The following is a 14,781-nucleotide window of genomic DNA, read 5'->3' on the forward strand; positions in this document are numbered from 1 at the left end:
TTTCTGTTGGCTTTGGGCTTTATTTGCTGCTCCTTTTCTTGCTCCTTTAGGTATACGTTTAGGTTGTGTATTTGAGACCTTTATTGCTTCTTGAGATAGGCATGAATTACAATGTACTTTCCTCTTAGGATTGCCTTTGCCACATGCCAAAAGGTTTGGACTGTTGTGTTTTTCATTTTCATTTGCTTCTATGTATTTTTTAATTTCTCCTTTAATTTCCATTCATTCTTTAGTAGGATGTTCTTTAACCTCCATGTATATGAGAGCTTTCCACATATTTTCTTGTGGTTGATTTCCAGTTTTATGGCTTCTTGATCTGAAAATAGACAGCATATGATCTTGTTCTTTTTGTATCTGTTGAAGGCTGATTTGTGATCCAGTATGTGATCTCTTTTGGAGAATGTTCCATGTGTACTCACGAAGACTGTGTATTCTGCTTTTTAATATCTGTTAAGGCCATCTGGTCCTTCAGAGCCGTTGTTCCTTGTTGATTTTCTGACCATATGATCTGTCCATTGCTGTGAGGTGAGGTATTAAAGTCTCCTACAATAATGATATTATTACCAATGAGTTTCTTTGTTTGTGATTAATTGATTTATATATTTGAGTGCTTCCAACTTGAGGGCATAAATATTTATAATTGTTAGATCTTCTTGATTAGTAGATCCGTATATTATTATATAATGCCCTTCTTCATCTCTGGTTACAGTCTTTCTTTTAAAATCTAGTTTGTCTGATATAAGTATGGATACTCTGGCTTTCATTTCACCTCCATTAGCATAATAGATGGTTCTCTATCCCCTCACTTTCAATCTGCAGGTGTCCTCAGGCCTAAAATTAGTCTCTTGTAAAGTCTCTTGCAGCATATAGATGGATCTTGGGCTTTTAACCATTCTGATACCTAGCGTCTTTTGATTGGGCATTTAGCCCATTTACATTCAGAGTGATTTTTGAAAGATATGTATTTAGTGCCATTGTGTCATGTGTAGATTTCATGTTTCTTGTGATGTTCTTTGGTCCTTTGTAGTCTTTGCTGCTTTGTACTCAGAGAGTCTCCCTTAGAATTACTTGCAGGGCTCGTTTAGTGGTCACGAACTCCTTTAACATTTGTTTGGGTATGTTTATCTCTCCTTTTATTCTGAATGACAGACTTGCTAGATAAAGGATTCTTTGGTGTGTATTTTTCATATTCAGCACATTGAATGTTTCCTGCCACTCTCTTCTGGCCTGCCAAGTTTCAGTGGACAGGTCTGCTACTGCCCTTATGTGTCTACCCTTGTAGGTTAAGGCCTGTATATCCCTAACTGCTTTCAGAATTTTCTTTTTCTTTATATTTTGCAAGTTTCTCTGTGATATGTTGTGGTGTTGACCCATTTTTGTTGATTTTCAAGGGAGTTCTCTGTACCTTTTGGATTTGGATGCCTGTTTCCTTCCCCAGATTAGGGAAGTTCTTAGCTGTAATTTATTCAAATAAACCTTCTGCCCTTTTCTCTCGCTCTTCTTCTGGGACTCATATGGTATGGATATTGTTTCATTTCATGGAATCACTTAGTTCTCTAATTCTCCCCTCGTGATCTAGTAATTTCCTTTCCCTTTTTTTTTTCATCTTTATTATTTTCCATAATTGTGTCTTCTATTTCACCTGTTCTCTCCTCTGCTTCTTCAGTCCTCGCTGTCACTGTGTCTAGTTTAGTTTGCATCTCAACTATAGCATATTTTAATTCATTCTATTTTTAGGTCTTTGATCTCTGCAGCAAGGGTTTCTCTGGTATCTCCTATGCTTTATTCAAGCCCAGCTATTAGTCTTATGACTTTGGTTTAAATTCTTATTCACATATATTATTTGTATCTGTTTTGAGCAAGTTTCTAGCTGCGATTTCTTCTTCACCTTTTTTTCGGAGAAAATTCCTCCATTGTCATTTTGACTAAGTTTCTGTCTTTTGCGTGTTTTAAAAGCTTTTTATTTCCTGCATCCGAGAGTACTGCTATTTTATTTATTTTAATTTTTTAAATGTTTTTATGTGTATTTGAGTATAGTTGACACAGTCTTACATTAGTTTCAGGTGTACAATATAATGATTCAACAAGTTTATGTTATGCTATGCTCAGTATCACTAATCCTCTGGGAAATGCAAATCACAACCACGATGTCACCTTATCCATGTAAGAATGGCCAGAATCAAGAAGAGAAGAAACGACAAATGTTGGCAAGGATGTGGAGAAAATGAACCCTCTTGCCCTATTGGTGGGAATGTAAATTAGTATAGCTATTTGGGAAAACAGCATGGAAGTTCATCAAAAAGTTGAAAATAGAACTACCCTTTGATACAGGAATCACACTACTGGGTATTTACCCCCAAATACAAAAGCACTAATATGGAGGGATACATGCACCCCTCTGTTTATTGCAGCACTATTTATAGTAGTGAAACTATGGAAGTAGCCCATGTCCATCGATAGATGAATGGATAGAGAAAAGTGGTGTGTATATTCCACACAGTGGAATATTATTCAGCCATAAAAAGAATGAAATCTTGCCATCTGCAACAACATGGCTAGAGCTAGAGAATATAATGCTCAGCGAAATCAGTCAGCTAGAGAAAGACAAATACTGTATGATCTTACTCATATGAAGAACTTAAGGAACAAAACAAATAAGCAAAGGAAAAAAAGAGAGAGAGACAAACTTAGAAACAGACTCTTAAGTATAGAGAACAAACTGATGGTTACCAGAGGGGAGATGCGTGGGGTTATTGGGACAGGGATTAAAGATTACACTATAAAGACAATGAAAAAAATAAACAGACAAAAAATTATCTCCTCCTACATTCAAGATGAAGATTGAATAATCCCCAATCCCTAAGATAGCACTTAATAATAAAAATATTATCCAAACCACTAATGAACATATGGTTCCAAAGTCTTAATTAGAGCCTTGTACATGAGTTTTCTAGTGATATATTAAAATATTATTACAAACTTAGCAACTTAAAACAAGACAAAATTATTATCTTACAGTCCTGTAAGTTAGAAGCTTGATAGTGGCCTGAATGTGGCTCTACTGGGTTGCCTGCTCAGTGTCTCACCAAGTAGAAATTGAGGTGTTAGCCAGAATGGAGATTTTTATATAAGACTGTGTGTCATTTTTAAGGTCACTTTTTGTCAGAATTAAGTCTTTTGTAGCTTGTAGCATTGAGATCCTTAGCTCCTAGACACTTCTCTTCACAGCATGGCTTTGAGACCAGTAAGAGACTATTTCTTATCACTTGTCTTTTAAATGGCTCATCTTGATTGGGTCTGGCCCACCTAGGAGAATCCTCTTTTTGGTTTAATCAAACCCAGCTGATTATTAACTCAATTATGGGAATGATATCCCATTCATATTTACAGATGTCAACCACACTCAAATGGATGGGAGTATATAGGGTGTTTACACCAGAGGATGGGGATATTAGGGACCATTTTAGGATGCTGCCTGCCACACCATGCAAACAGGACAAGACACTCAGGAATTTTCCATTTTGACTAATGGATTTGCCCCAGTGATACAAAGCTGGCACACATCCAAGCTAGGACACAGTGAAAAATTTAGTGAATTCTTAGTCTATGTCAGATACTTTGCATACATTGTCTTATTTAATGTCTACAACAACTCCTGAAGGCTGTTTATAATCTTTCCTACTTTGCAGATGGAAAAACTGAAGCTGAGAGGATTTAAGTAACTTGTTAAAATGGAGTTTGGATCTAAATGGTCTGTGGTATTTATTCTCCACTAGGATGTTATCTAGTATAGTATTAATCCTGATTTGTATATCATTTACAGTTTTACACAAGTACAGTATCTATTCAGGTAATTTATCACAGTTTTGTGACTTATTTTTTATTTTTTCATGCAAGAATAATACTGAGGTTATGGTTTAAAAAGAGTGTCCTTCTGGGGCGCCTGGGTGGCTCAGTCGGTTAGGCGGCTGACTTCGGCTCAGGTCACGATCTCACGGTCCGTGAGTTCGAGCCCCGCGTCGGGCTCTGTGCTGACAGCTCAGAGCCTGGAGCCTGTTTCGGATTGTGTCTCCCTCTCTCTGACCCTCCCCTGTTCATGCTCTGTCTCTCCCTGTCTCAAAAATAAATAAAATGTTAAAAAAAAAATTAAAAAAAATAAAATAAAGAGTGTCCTTCTAAAGAGACATTTAAAAACATTTACAGATGAAATTCCATGCTTTCTCAGGTTTGCTTCAAAATCATTTGTGGGATCTGAGGAGTTAGAGAATGGGTAGGAGGAGGCTGCCAATGGAAAAAAAAAACTGACCAGAAGTTGTTAATTTTTGAAGATGGGTAATGGGTAACAGGGTTGATTATACTATTCTTTCTACTTTTGTTTACCTTTGAAAATTTCCATAGTGAATATTAAGTAATCCATAGTTACAGTTTTAAATAAGAAAGAAAATACTGGCTAAGTTTTATTCCTTATATGACATTCCTTACACATCATAATGTCTGCAATTATTTTTAATGTTTATTTATTTATTTTGACAGAGCACACATGTGCACAAGTGGGGGAGGGGCATTGAGAGAGCGTGAGAGAATCCCAAGCAGGCTCTGTACTGTCAGAATGGAGCCCAACATGGGGTTCATTCTCATGAATTGTGAGATCATGACCTAAACCAAAGTCAAGAGTTGGATGCTTAACTGACTGAACCACCCAGGATCCCCATAATGTGTGTAATTTCAAAATAATGAATTTTATTGGTTTTCATGGAACAAAACTGTTTATAGAAGCATTTCCTTTATTAAAATAGTATTGTGTAGTGGTTAAGAGCAAGGACTCTAGTGTCTGATCCTCTGGGTGTAAATCTTAGTGTTGTGATATTTGATAATTGTATGACCTTGTATAAGTCATTTAATTTCTGGGTCTCTCACTTTTTTTTTTAATTTGTAAAATGGGAATATTTATACCTGTATTATACAGTTCTTGGTTGTAGTATGTAATGGATACATATTGGGATAAGACAGCAAAAAATGTATACACATACATGTATTCATGTGTATTTATGTCTAAGTTTTCTTTTAAATAAGAAACTTAGATAATTGTTTTCCTTTTGCAGTTAGAGGATATTATATGTTGTTGTCATGTTTTTGAGCCTGTGGTTCTCAAACCAGTGTTTCTAAAAGTTTTTTCCTTTCACAATGCATACTTCCACTGTTTTTCAGTGGAAGTCGTTTAGCATCTTGGGTGGGTCAGTTTTTGTTTGGGACTGGCTTTTACAGTGTAGAACATCTGTACTTACCTTCCTCTCTGCCTACATTACATACCAGTCCTTGTGACAACCTATGTGCCCTTGCACATTTTCAGATGTTTTCTAGAAAATAGAACCATGCTTGTTTGCGAGCCATGTGTCTATTCAAATCTTTAGGGTGGTACCATATATAGAGTGTTTTAGAATACTACTTTTCTCAATGGCTTTACTTATCACGTGTGTTGATACATGTTAGGTGTGAACTGATGATTTAAATTAACCATATTACCACAGTGATACAGGTTTTTGATTTTGGAAAACCTGTATTAACTTGTGATATGTCCTGATCTTTTTGAACAAAGTATTGGATATGTGGTGTGTAAGTAGATGTGTCTATATTTTGGAAAAGTTTCCTTAGTATTGCTTGAAAGATTTCTCTGAGTTGGCTAACTATAATTCCCTTTCTTGTAGGTGATAGAAATTGAAGATGCTTCACCCACCAAGTGTCCAATAACAACCAAGTTGGTTTTAGATGAAGATGAAGAAACCAAAGAACCTTTAGTGCAGGTTCATAGAAATATGGTTATCAAATTGAAACCCCATCAAGTAGATGGTAAGAAACAGTTATATGATTAAAGCATTTTTATTTTTTTATTTTTTATTTTTTTAAATTTTTTGAATATTTATTTTTGAGAGAGAGAGAGCAAGGAAGGGAGGGGCAGAGAGAGAGTGGGAGACACAGAATCCAAAGCAGGCTTCAGGCTCTGAGCTGTCATCACATGTGCAACGCAGGGCTGGAACTCATGAGCCGTGAGATCATGACCTCAGCTGAAGTCAGATGCCTAACCAACTGAGCTACCCAGGTGCCCCTAATTAAAGCATTTTTAATTAAGTTTTACCAATATTTGGTGTCTCCTGTGTGCCTTACATTCTGCTAAGCACTAGCAGTACATTGGTGTGGAAAACAAACATGAACCCTGCCCACTATGGAGCTCATAAATATATGAGGAGAAACAATTGGATGATTGTAAAGGAAATGAGTGTTATAGAAGGGGAAATAAGTGCCACTTACAAATGGTATATATAGCAAATGGATTCATATAGTCTCCAGTGGTTGGCTAAGGGCAGCTGCAGGGTAGAGAGAGGTACCACCATTAGCTAAAAGCTTTCTTCAGAAAATGCTATTTGAACATTTTCAGGTATATTTGTTAATAATATTCTGACATTGGTATTTTTAAAGATACCAAATTATCCCTTTTCTCCACTTTATTAGAATGGAATCAGTAAGTCAGTTTTCAGTGTGTATATGAATGAATTCATAAGGGAAGTTCTATAGTTCCTACTTCTTGGATAGTGAACCCCCCTTTTTGTTTAGTCTTTACTATTGAATAAGGGGAGAGATGATAAATTATCTCCTGGGTTGTTTTCCTGATAAACTCAACAAGCATGAAAGAATATTTGATAGGAATCTGTAAATTGGATAAAATTTTGCATAACATTTCTATTTTAGATTATTCATATGTTTCTTTGAATTGTCCCAGGGAATGAAGATTTGCTGTGATAGATTAGTGAATGAAGGGAAGTGGCTGTATGCTTGTGTTTGCTGTCCTTTTTTCTAATTAAACTTATTGGGTTTGGGAGCATCTCATTTATACTTAGAAGATTATTTCTTTTTAAAATTCTGTTTATTAGAAGTTTGGTTATGTTTTTGATGTGTTTATGAAGGAAGATTTTTAACTTGGATCTTTAAATTAAACTTAATGAAGCTGTTGTTTTTAGGTGTTCAGTTTATGTGGGACTGCTGCTGTGAATCTGTAAAAAAAACAAAGAAATCTCCAGGTTCAGGATGCATTCTAGCCCACTGCATGGGCCTTGGTAAGACTTTACAGGTAAGAACAGAAAGGTATTCTGCTTTTGTACATTTCATGTTTTCAAGAATATATATCGGATTCTATTCTGTGTCCCAGGCGGAGTTGTAGTGGCTGGAGATAGAGCGGTGAATAAGAAGATCCCTCCTCAGGAAGCTTCTATTCTGGTGTGGTTGAGAGATTTTAATCAAATAAGAAATACATATTTTCAGATAGGAAGAGTTCAGAGGGAATAGAGAGGGAGTGTAGCTTTTAGGAGGTGAGACAGAGCAGAAATCCTAATGAAGTGAAGGAATAGAGTTACAAGTCATAGCCAGTAAAAAACTGCAAAGATTTTGAAGTGTAATGAATTTCCTTTACAATTTTTTAACAGTCTGTGATCCTATAGTAAGGAGAATGTAAAATACTTTTCACTGTTAAAATACTGCATTTCTGATTGGTAGGAGTTGTAATACAGATAACATTAGTGAATATATATGTAATATTAAGCCATGAGATAACTATTACAGACTCAATGAGTCAGGACACTTTGGTTTTTATTTTTATTTATTTATTTTTTTTACCATTTTAACCATTTTTTTGGCTTTTTAAGATTTTAATTCCCGTTAGTTAACACACAGTGTTATATTAGTTTCAGGTGTACAGTACAGTGATTCAGTAACTCCATACGTCACCTAGTACTAATCATGAAAAGTGCACTCCTTAATCCCTATCATCTTTTAATCCATCCCCCTCCGCCTTCATCCCCAATGTAACCATCAGTTTGCTCTCTGTAATTAAGGGTCTGTTTCTTGATTTGTCTGTTTTTCCCTTTGTTCGTTTCTTTCTTAAATTCCATGTGAGTGAAATCCTGTGGTATTTGTCTTACTCCAACTGACTTATTACACTTAGCATTATGCTCTCTAGCTCCATCCATGTTGTGGTAAATGGGAAGATGTCATTCTTTTTTATGGCTAATATCTCCTCTGTGTGTGTGTGTGTGTGTGTGTGTGTGTGTGTGTGTGTGTGAGTGTGAGTGATCTCACATCTTGTTTATCCATTCATCTACCAAATGACACTTGGACTGCTTCCATAATTTGGCTGTTGTAAATAATGCTTATGTGAGCATATGGATACATGTCTGTATGCCTTTGAATTAGTGTTTTTCTATTCTTTGGGTAAATACCTAGTAGTGTAATTGGTATTGTTAACTTTTTGAGGAACTTCCATACTGTTTTCCACTGTGGCTGCACCAGTTTGTTTTCCCACCAACAGTGCAGCAGGACTCTTGTCCCCACATCCTTACCAACACTAGTTTTTCTTGTGTTTTTTATTTTAGCCATTCTTTTTTTTTAATTTAAAAATTTAAATAAATATTTTAATATAATATTTTAAATATTTAATTTTTTATTAAAATATTTAAATATTTTAATATAATTCAAAATCAATTTTTTAAATAAAAATTTTTTTAATGTTTATTTTTGAGAGAGAGAGAGAGTGTAATCAGGGAGGGGCCGAGAGAGAGGGAGACACAGAATCCGAAGCAGGCTTTAGGCTCTGAGCTGTCAGCACAGAGCCCAACGCAGGGCTCGAGCCCACAAACTGTGAGATCATGACCTGAGCTGAAGTTGGATGCTCAACCAACTGAGCCACCCAGGCACCCCTGATTTTAGCTATTCTGACAGAGAAAAGATAATATCTCACTGTAGTTTTGATTTGCATTTCCCTAATGATGAGTGATGTTGACCTTCTTTTCTTGTGTCTATTGGCTGTCTGTATGTCTTCTTTGGAAAATGTCTATTCATATCTTCTGAATATTTTTTAACTGGATTATTTGTTTTTTGGGTGTTGAACTTTATAAGTTCTTTATATATTTTGGGTACTAACCCTTTATCCAATATGTCATTTGAAAATATCTTCTCCCATTCTAAAAGTTGCCTTTTAGTTTTATTGATAATTTCCTTTGCTGTGCGGTTTTGCATTTTGATGAAGCCCAGTTTATTTTTGCTTTTGTTTCCCTTTCCTCAGGAGTCATATCTTGAAAAATGTTCCTACAGCCCGTGTCAGAGACCTTACTGCCTGTGCTCTCTTTTAGGATTTTTATGCATTTAGGTCTCACATTTAGGTTTTCTATCCATTTTGAATATTTTTGTGTGTTGTGTAAGAAAGTGGTCCAGGTTTATTCTTTTGCATGTCGCTGTCCAGTTTTCCCAACACCATTTGTTGAAGAAACTTTTTCCCATTGGATATTCGTTCCTGCTTTGTTGAAGGTTTATTGACCATATAATTTGGGGTTTATTTCTGTTTTTTTTTATTTTGTTCCATTTATCTATATTTCATTTTTGTGTCAGTAGCATTCTGTTTTCATTACTACAGCTTTGTAATATGCCTTGATGTCCGGAATTGTAATGCTTTACCTCTCTTTTTCAAGATTGGTCTGGCTATTTGGGTTCCTTGTGGTTCCATACAAATTTTAGGATTATTTGTTGTAGTTCTCTGAAAAATGTTGGTGGCATTTTGATAGGGATTGCATTAAATGTGTAGATTGCTTTGCATAGTATAGACATTTTAACAGTATTTGTGTTTCCAGTCCATGAACATGGAATGTCTTTCCATTTCTTTGTGTCCTCTTCAGCTTCATTCATCAGTGTTTTATAGTTTTCAGAGTATAGATCTTTTGCCTCTTTGGTTAGGTTTATTCCTAGTTATCTTACTGTTTTTGGTGCAATTGTAAATGGGATTGTTTTCTTTATTTCTGTTTCTGCTGCTTTGTTATTGGTGTATAGAAATGCAACAGATTTTTGTATGTTGATTTTGTATCCTGTGACTTCAGTGAATTCATTTGTCAGTTCTAGCAGTTTTTTGGTGGAATCTGTTGGGTTTTGTATATGTAGTATGTCATCTGCAAATAGTGAACATTTTACCTTTTCTTTGCCAATTTGGATGCCCTTTATTTCTTTTTGTTGTCTCATTGCTGTGGCTAGCACTTTCAGTCTTATGTTGAGTAAAAGTGGTGAGAATAGACATTCTCATGTGGCTGTTTTTCTGTCTCTAGTCTCGCAGCCCATTTTCTCAGACCTCAGATTGATTTCTTCAGTGTTCTGAATGGTTGCATTATTTATCTAGCTGTGTTCAAGTGACTAGGCAAGCTTAGGGTCCCCCTGCACCTTTGGTGTCTTCACTTGACATCCATTTGAATGATAGATATTTCTCCATCCCCTCACTTTGAATCTAAAGGTGTATTTAGGTCTAAAATGAGTTTCTTGGTAGGTAGCATATAGATGAGTCCTATTTTTTTTATCCATTTTGTCCTTTTGTGTCTTTTGGTTGAAGCATTTTGTCCAGTTACATTCAAAGTAATTGTTGATAGATAATGTATTTATTGTCATCTTATTATTTGTTTTGTGATTGTTTATGAAGATTTTCTCTGATCATTTCTTGTTTTTTGTCTCTTTCTTGTTTTTCTGATTTTCTTTAATATATTTGGATTTCTTTCTCTGTATTCTTTGCATGTTTATTGGTGGTTTTTGATACATGGTTATCATTAGGTTTGTTATAGCCTCTTCCGCATATCAGTCTATATTAAGTTGATGGTCATTTAAGTTCAAACCAATTGTTTCCTGCTCTCTTCCACATGTTTTCTGTATATGGTGCCATATTTTATATCCTTTTATTTGTTCGTTTACTGATGTTTTACAGTGATGTTCATTTTTAATGCTTTTGTGTTTCCTACTTTTATACTGTCACGTTTTCTCTCCTTTCAACTCAAAAGAGTCCCCTTTAATTTTCTTATAGGGATGGTTTATTGGTCATTAAACTCCTATAGTTTTTGTTTGTCTGGGAAACTCTGTTTCTCTTTCTATTCTGAATGATAGCCTTTCTGGACAGAGTATTTTTGGCTACAGATTTTTCCCATTCAGAACCTTGAAAATTTCATGCCAGCCCCTTCTGGCCTGCAACATTTCTTCTGAAAAGGCTGTTAATAGCCTTATGGGTTTTCCTTTGTATGTCACTGTTGTCTTTTGTCTTGCTGCTTTGAAAAGTTGTTTTTTTTCCACTATATTTTGCCAATTTAATTAGAATATGTTTTGGTGTGGGTCTGCTTTTGTTCATTTTGTTGGGAGTTCTCTGTGCTTCCTTGATCTGGATATCTGCTTCCTTCCCCAAATTAGGGAAGCTTGTAGCTATTGTTTTTACAAATAAATTTTCTGCCCTCTTTTCTCTGTCATCTTCTTTTGGGGGTTATATAAATACAAATGTTATTAATGTTTGAGGGAGTCACTAATTTCCCTAATTTTGTTCTTATTTTGCATAATTCTTTTATCTCTCTTTTGTTTAATGTGATTACTTTCCATTACTCTGTCCTCTAGGTCATTAATTCATTCCTGTGCTTCTTCCATCCTACTCTTCATTCCAGGGAGCCTATTTCTCACTTTGTTTATTGAGAGTTTTATCTCTGCTGTGTTATTCTTTATCTCTCTGGTAAGGGTCTCACTCATGTCTTCCTCTCTTTTCACAAGTCCAGTGAATATCCTTTTATCGTTACTTTAAATTCTGTCTTAGGTTAATTACTTATATCTGTTTCACTTAGACCTCTGGCCTTAGCCTTGTTTTGTTCTTTCATCTGGGATAAATTTCTCTGTGTTCTCATTTTGTCTGTGTCTCTGTGCCTGTTTCACTGTGTTAGAAAAGTAAGCTACATCTCCTGTTCTTTAGGGTAATGGCCTTATGAAGAAGAGGTCCTGTAGTGCTGTGCCATATAGTATCCCATGTTCCCCAGGGTCTGTTGCTTCTGGGACTAACTCCAATGGGTGCTGCGTGTGCTTTGCTGTTTTGTCCTGGCTGCTTTATCCTTCAGGCCAGTTGTCTGCAGAGGCTCTCTTTATCTTAGCAGTGTTTGGTCCATGGTCTGAATATGGTGAGTTTTAACTAGGTGTGCTCTGGTCTGCTTGTGAAATGAGAACTGTTGCAACTGCTGCTAAAACAAGACCATGAAAACTCCTTGGTCAGGAGACATGGTGTGAGCAGGGGTTTGGGCTGGTCTGGGGGTGACTTGGAGGGGTGCTTCCAGTGGAGTGCTGTTGTTGGGGGCTTATTGTAAATAAGTTAGGTAGGGAGTGCCAGTGCTTATGCTCAGGGTCAGGACAGAGAAATGGTGCTGGCCAGTTTTTTTGTTCCTGGAGGGGTCTCTTGGTGAGTGCTGGGATGTGGTTTGAGATAAGCATATATCTTCCCCACTGTGTGCTCCAGTTGCTCTTCAATTCATTCTTTCCATGTTGTATGCCCACGGGCTATTTGCCTTCTCTTTAAGAGCAGCACGGTGTCTTCAGGGCTCTATTTTAGCGATGACTGCTGACCTTTAAAACTTAAGCCCCGCTTTTTCTAAGAACTCATGAAATTCAGCCCCTCCCTTTCTAAGCCAGTTGTTGTGGGGATTCATTTTCCCTGTCTGCTTTACTGTGTGATATTCTGTCCCTTACCCTTCTCCGTAACCATGGCTCCCTCCCTGCCACAGCGGCCATGATCCTTTTCTGCCCTAAACCGCATCTCCACACTTCCTACTCTCTTCGATGTGGCCTCTTCTTTACCTTTAGTTGTAGAATTTATCCTACCAGGCTTTTGGTCGGTTTCTTGGGTATTTATGATGATTTGATAGTTATCTAGTTGTATTTGTGGGATAAGGCAAGCTTAGGGTCCTTGTACTCTGCTTCGATCTTCCCAAGGTATCAAGTTAGAACACTTGAAAATAGAAAAGTACTGCATAACAGAATTCTCTTCTGAATGGGTGATGGTAGCTTCTGAACATTTGTGGGGATAGACATTGTGTGGAGACCAGCGACTTCGTCATAGTTTTGGTATGGTTACTTCTTATATTCATATTATTATTATTATTATTATTATTATTCATAGGATCATGAAGCTTTAAGGTTAGAAGAACCTTATATATTATGTAGTCAAACTCCATCTTTTTATATATTATAATATCTCTTTCCATGTACTTTGCCTTGTTTGGAAATTGTGACCTTTGATTGGTTGCTTTATTGTTTAAAGGTAGAAGAAAACCAAGCTACTAAATCGTAAGATTGTTTCATTTATTTTAACTTTTTTACTGATATTTTAGTTGAAGATGGTAACTTAATTTGTTTTTTTGTAGGTGGTAAGTTTTCTTCATACGGTTCTTTTGTGTGACAAATTGGATTTCAGCACAGCTTTAGTGGTTTGTCCTCTTAATACCGCTTTGAATTGGATGAATGAATTTGAAAAGTGGCAGGAAGGATTAAAAGATGATGAGAAGCTTGAGGTATTATATTTTAAATATTTTCTCTTATTAAAATAACTGCAAGAAATTCATATAGTAAAAGAAAAGGATTTTTAATTATTAAGGATGCATATTTACATGGGAATAAGTAGTATTCCTACATGTCTAATAGCTACCTTTAAAAATCTTTATTTTCTCACAAAAGGTCTCTGAATTAGCAACTGTGAAACGTCCTCAGGAGAGAAGCTACATGCTGCAGAGGTGGCAAGAAGATGGTGGTGTTATGATCATAGGCTATGAGATGTACAGAAATCTTGCTCAAGGAAGGAATGTGAAGAGTAGGAAACTTAAGGAAATCTTTAACAAAGCTTTGGTTGATCCAGGTAATATATTAAGAGGCACTGAGATAAATAAGTTGAATAAAAAATTGCTGATGTTCGGTTTAACAAATAACTACTTTATTGAGCAACTGGTAAGTAGCTGGGTTTTGTTTATCCTTCAGGTTTTTTCCTTCCTTTTTTTTTTCTTAGTAAAATTTTATTAAGGTTATAGCACCCTTACTGTTGCCAGCTGTTCAGAATTCAGTTGTTGAGTCTGGAAGTGTTTGAGGTTTTTATGGGAGATCTGGTTAATAAGTAAAATTACATTAGGTGCCTATGTCACAATTGCATTTTCTTCCAGCTGTCTGAATATTAGATGATAACAAGACCTCTCTCCATACTTTGAAAACAGTTTTTAAGTTTCTTTCCCAACTTTATATCATTAGAAGAATTGCTACATGGTCCCCCCCACTATGTTTTGAAGTGTCATCACTATGGAAAGTTAATATTTGCAACACTGTCTAACCTTATGACATTAAGATCCAAATATTTAATTCCTAATTGGCACTTGGAAAAGCAGCAAGTTGTACTATTTGCAAAACTAATTAATTAAAAAAATTTTTTTTAATCTTTTTATTTATTTTTGAGAGAGAGAGAGAGAGAGAGAGAGAGAGAGAAACAGAAACAGAGTGCAAGGTGGGGAGGGTCAGAGAGAGAGAGGGAGACACAGAATCCAAAGCAGGCTCCAGTCTCTGAGCTGTCAGCACAGAGCCTGATGCGGGGCTCGAACTCACAAACTGCAAGATCATGACCTGAGCCAAAGTCAGACACTCAACTAACTGAGCCACCCAGGTGCCCCACAAAATGAATTAATTTTTAATTATTTGTTTTTTCCTTTTTAAACTTTATCTTAACATATCTAATTACATTAAGACACTCATTGAAGCTTTAGATGTGTGTTGAGAAAACGTAATTTTCACTGTCAGAGTAACAGTATTCTTTAGAATCCATCACTTTACCTTTTTTTCATTTATTTTTTTATATTATATACTTTTCACAATTTTTTCAAGTACAATTCACAGAATTGTAAGATACTTAAATTATACAATGTGATGATTTGA

The 14,781-nt window shown here is 35.8% G+C and overlaps 1 protein-coding gene across 8 annotated transcripts in view; it reads left to right on the forward strand.

The window, feature by feature from the left end:
• The window catches only part of ATRX (ATRX chromatin remodeler), a 308,093-nt gene that overhangs the window by 166,379 nt on the left and 126,933 nt on the right, over positions 1-14,781 (forward strand). For all 8 annotated transcript variants that reach the window (XM_019436157.2, XM_019436156.2, XM_053891478.1 and 5 more), the window contains 4 exons: positions 5,706-5,847; positions 7,014-7,123; positions 13,236-13,382; positions 13,546-13,723. In XM_019436157.2, the coding sequence (XP_019291702.1) occupies positions 5,706-5,847; positions 7,014-7,123; positions 13,236-13,382; positions 13,546-13,723 (577 nt within the window). The remainder of the gene's footprint in view (positions 1-5,705; positions 5,848-7,013; positions 7,124-13,235; positions 13,383-13,545; positions 13,724-14,781) is intronic.

The sequence above is a fragment of the Panthera pardus genome, unplaced genomic scaffold (genome assembly GCF_024362965.1).
Source record: "Panthera pardus isolate Hobbes unplaced genomic scaffold, ASM2436296v1 HiC_scaffold_27, whole genome shotgun sequence".
Lineage (NCBI taxonomy): Eukaryota > Metazoa > Chordata > Mammalia > Carnivora > Felidae > Panthera > Panthera pardus.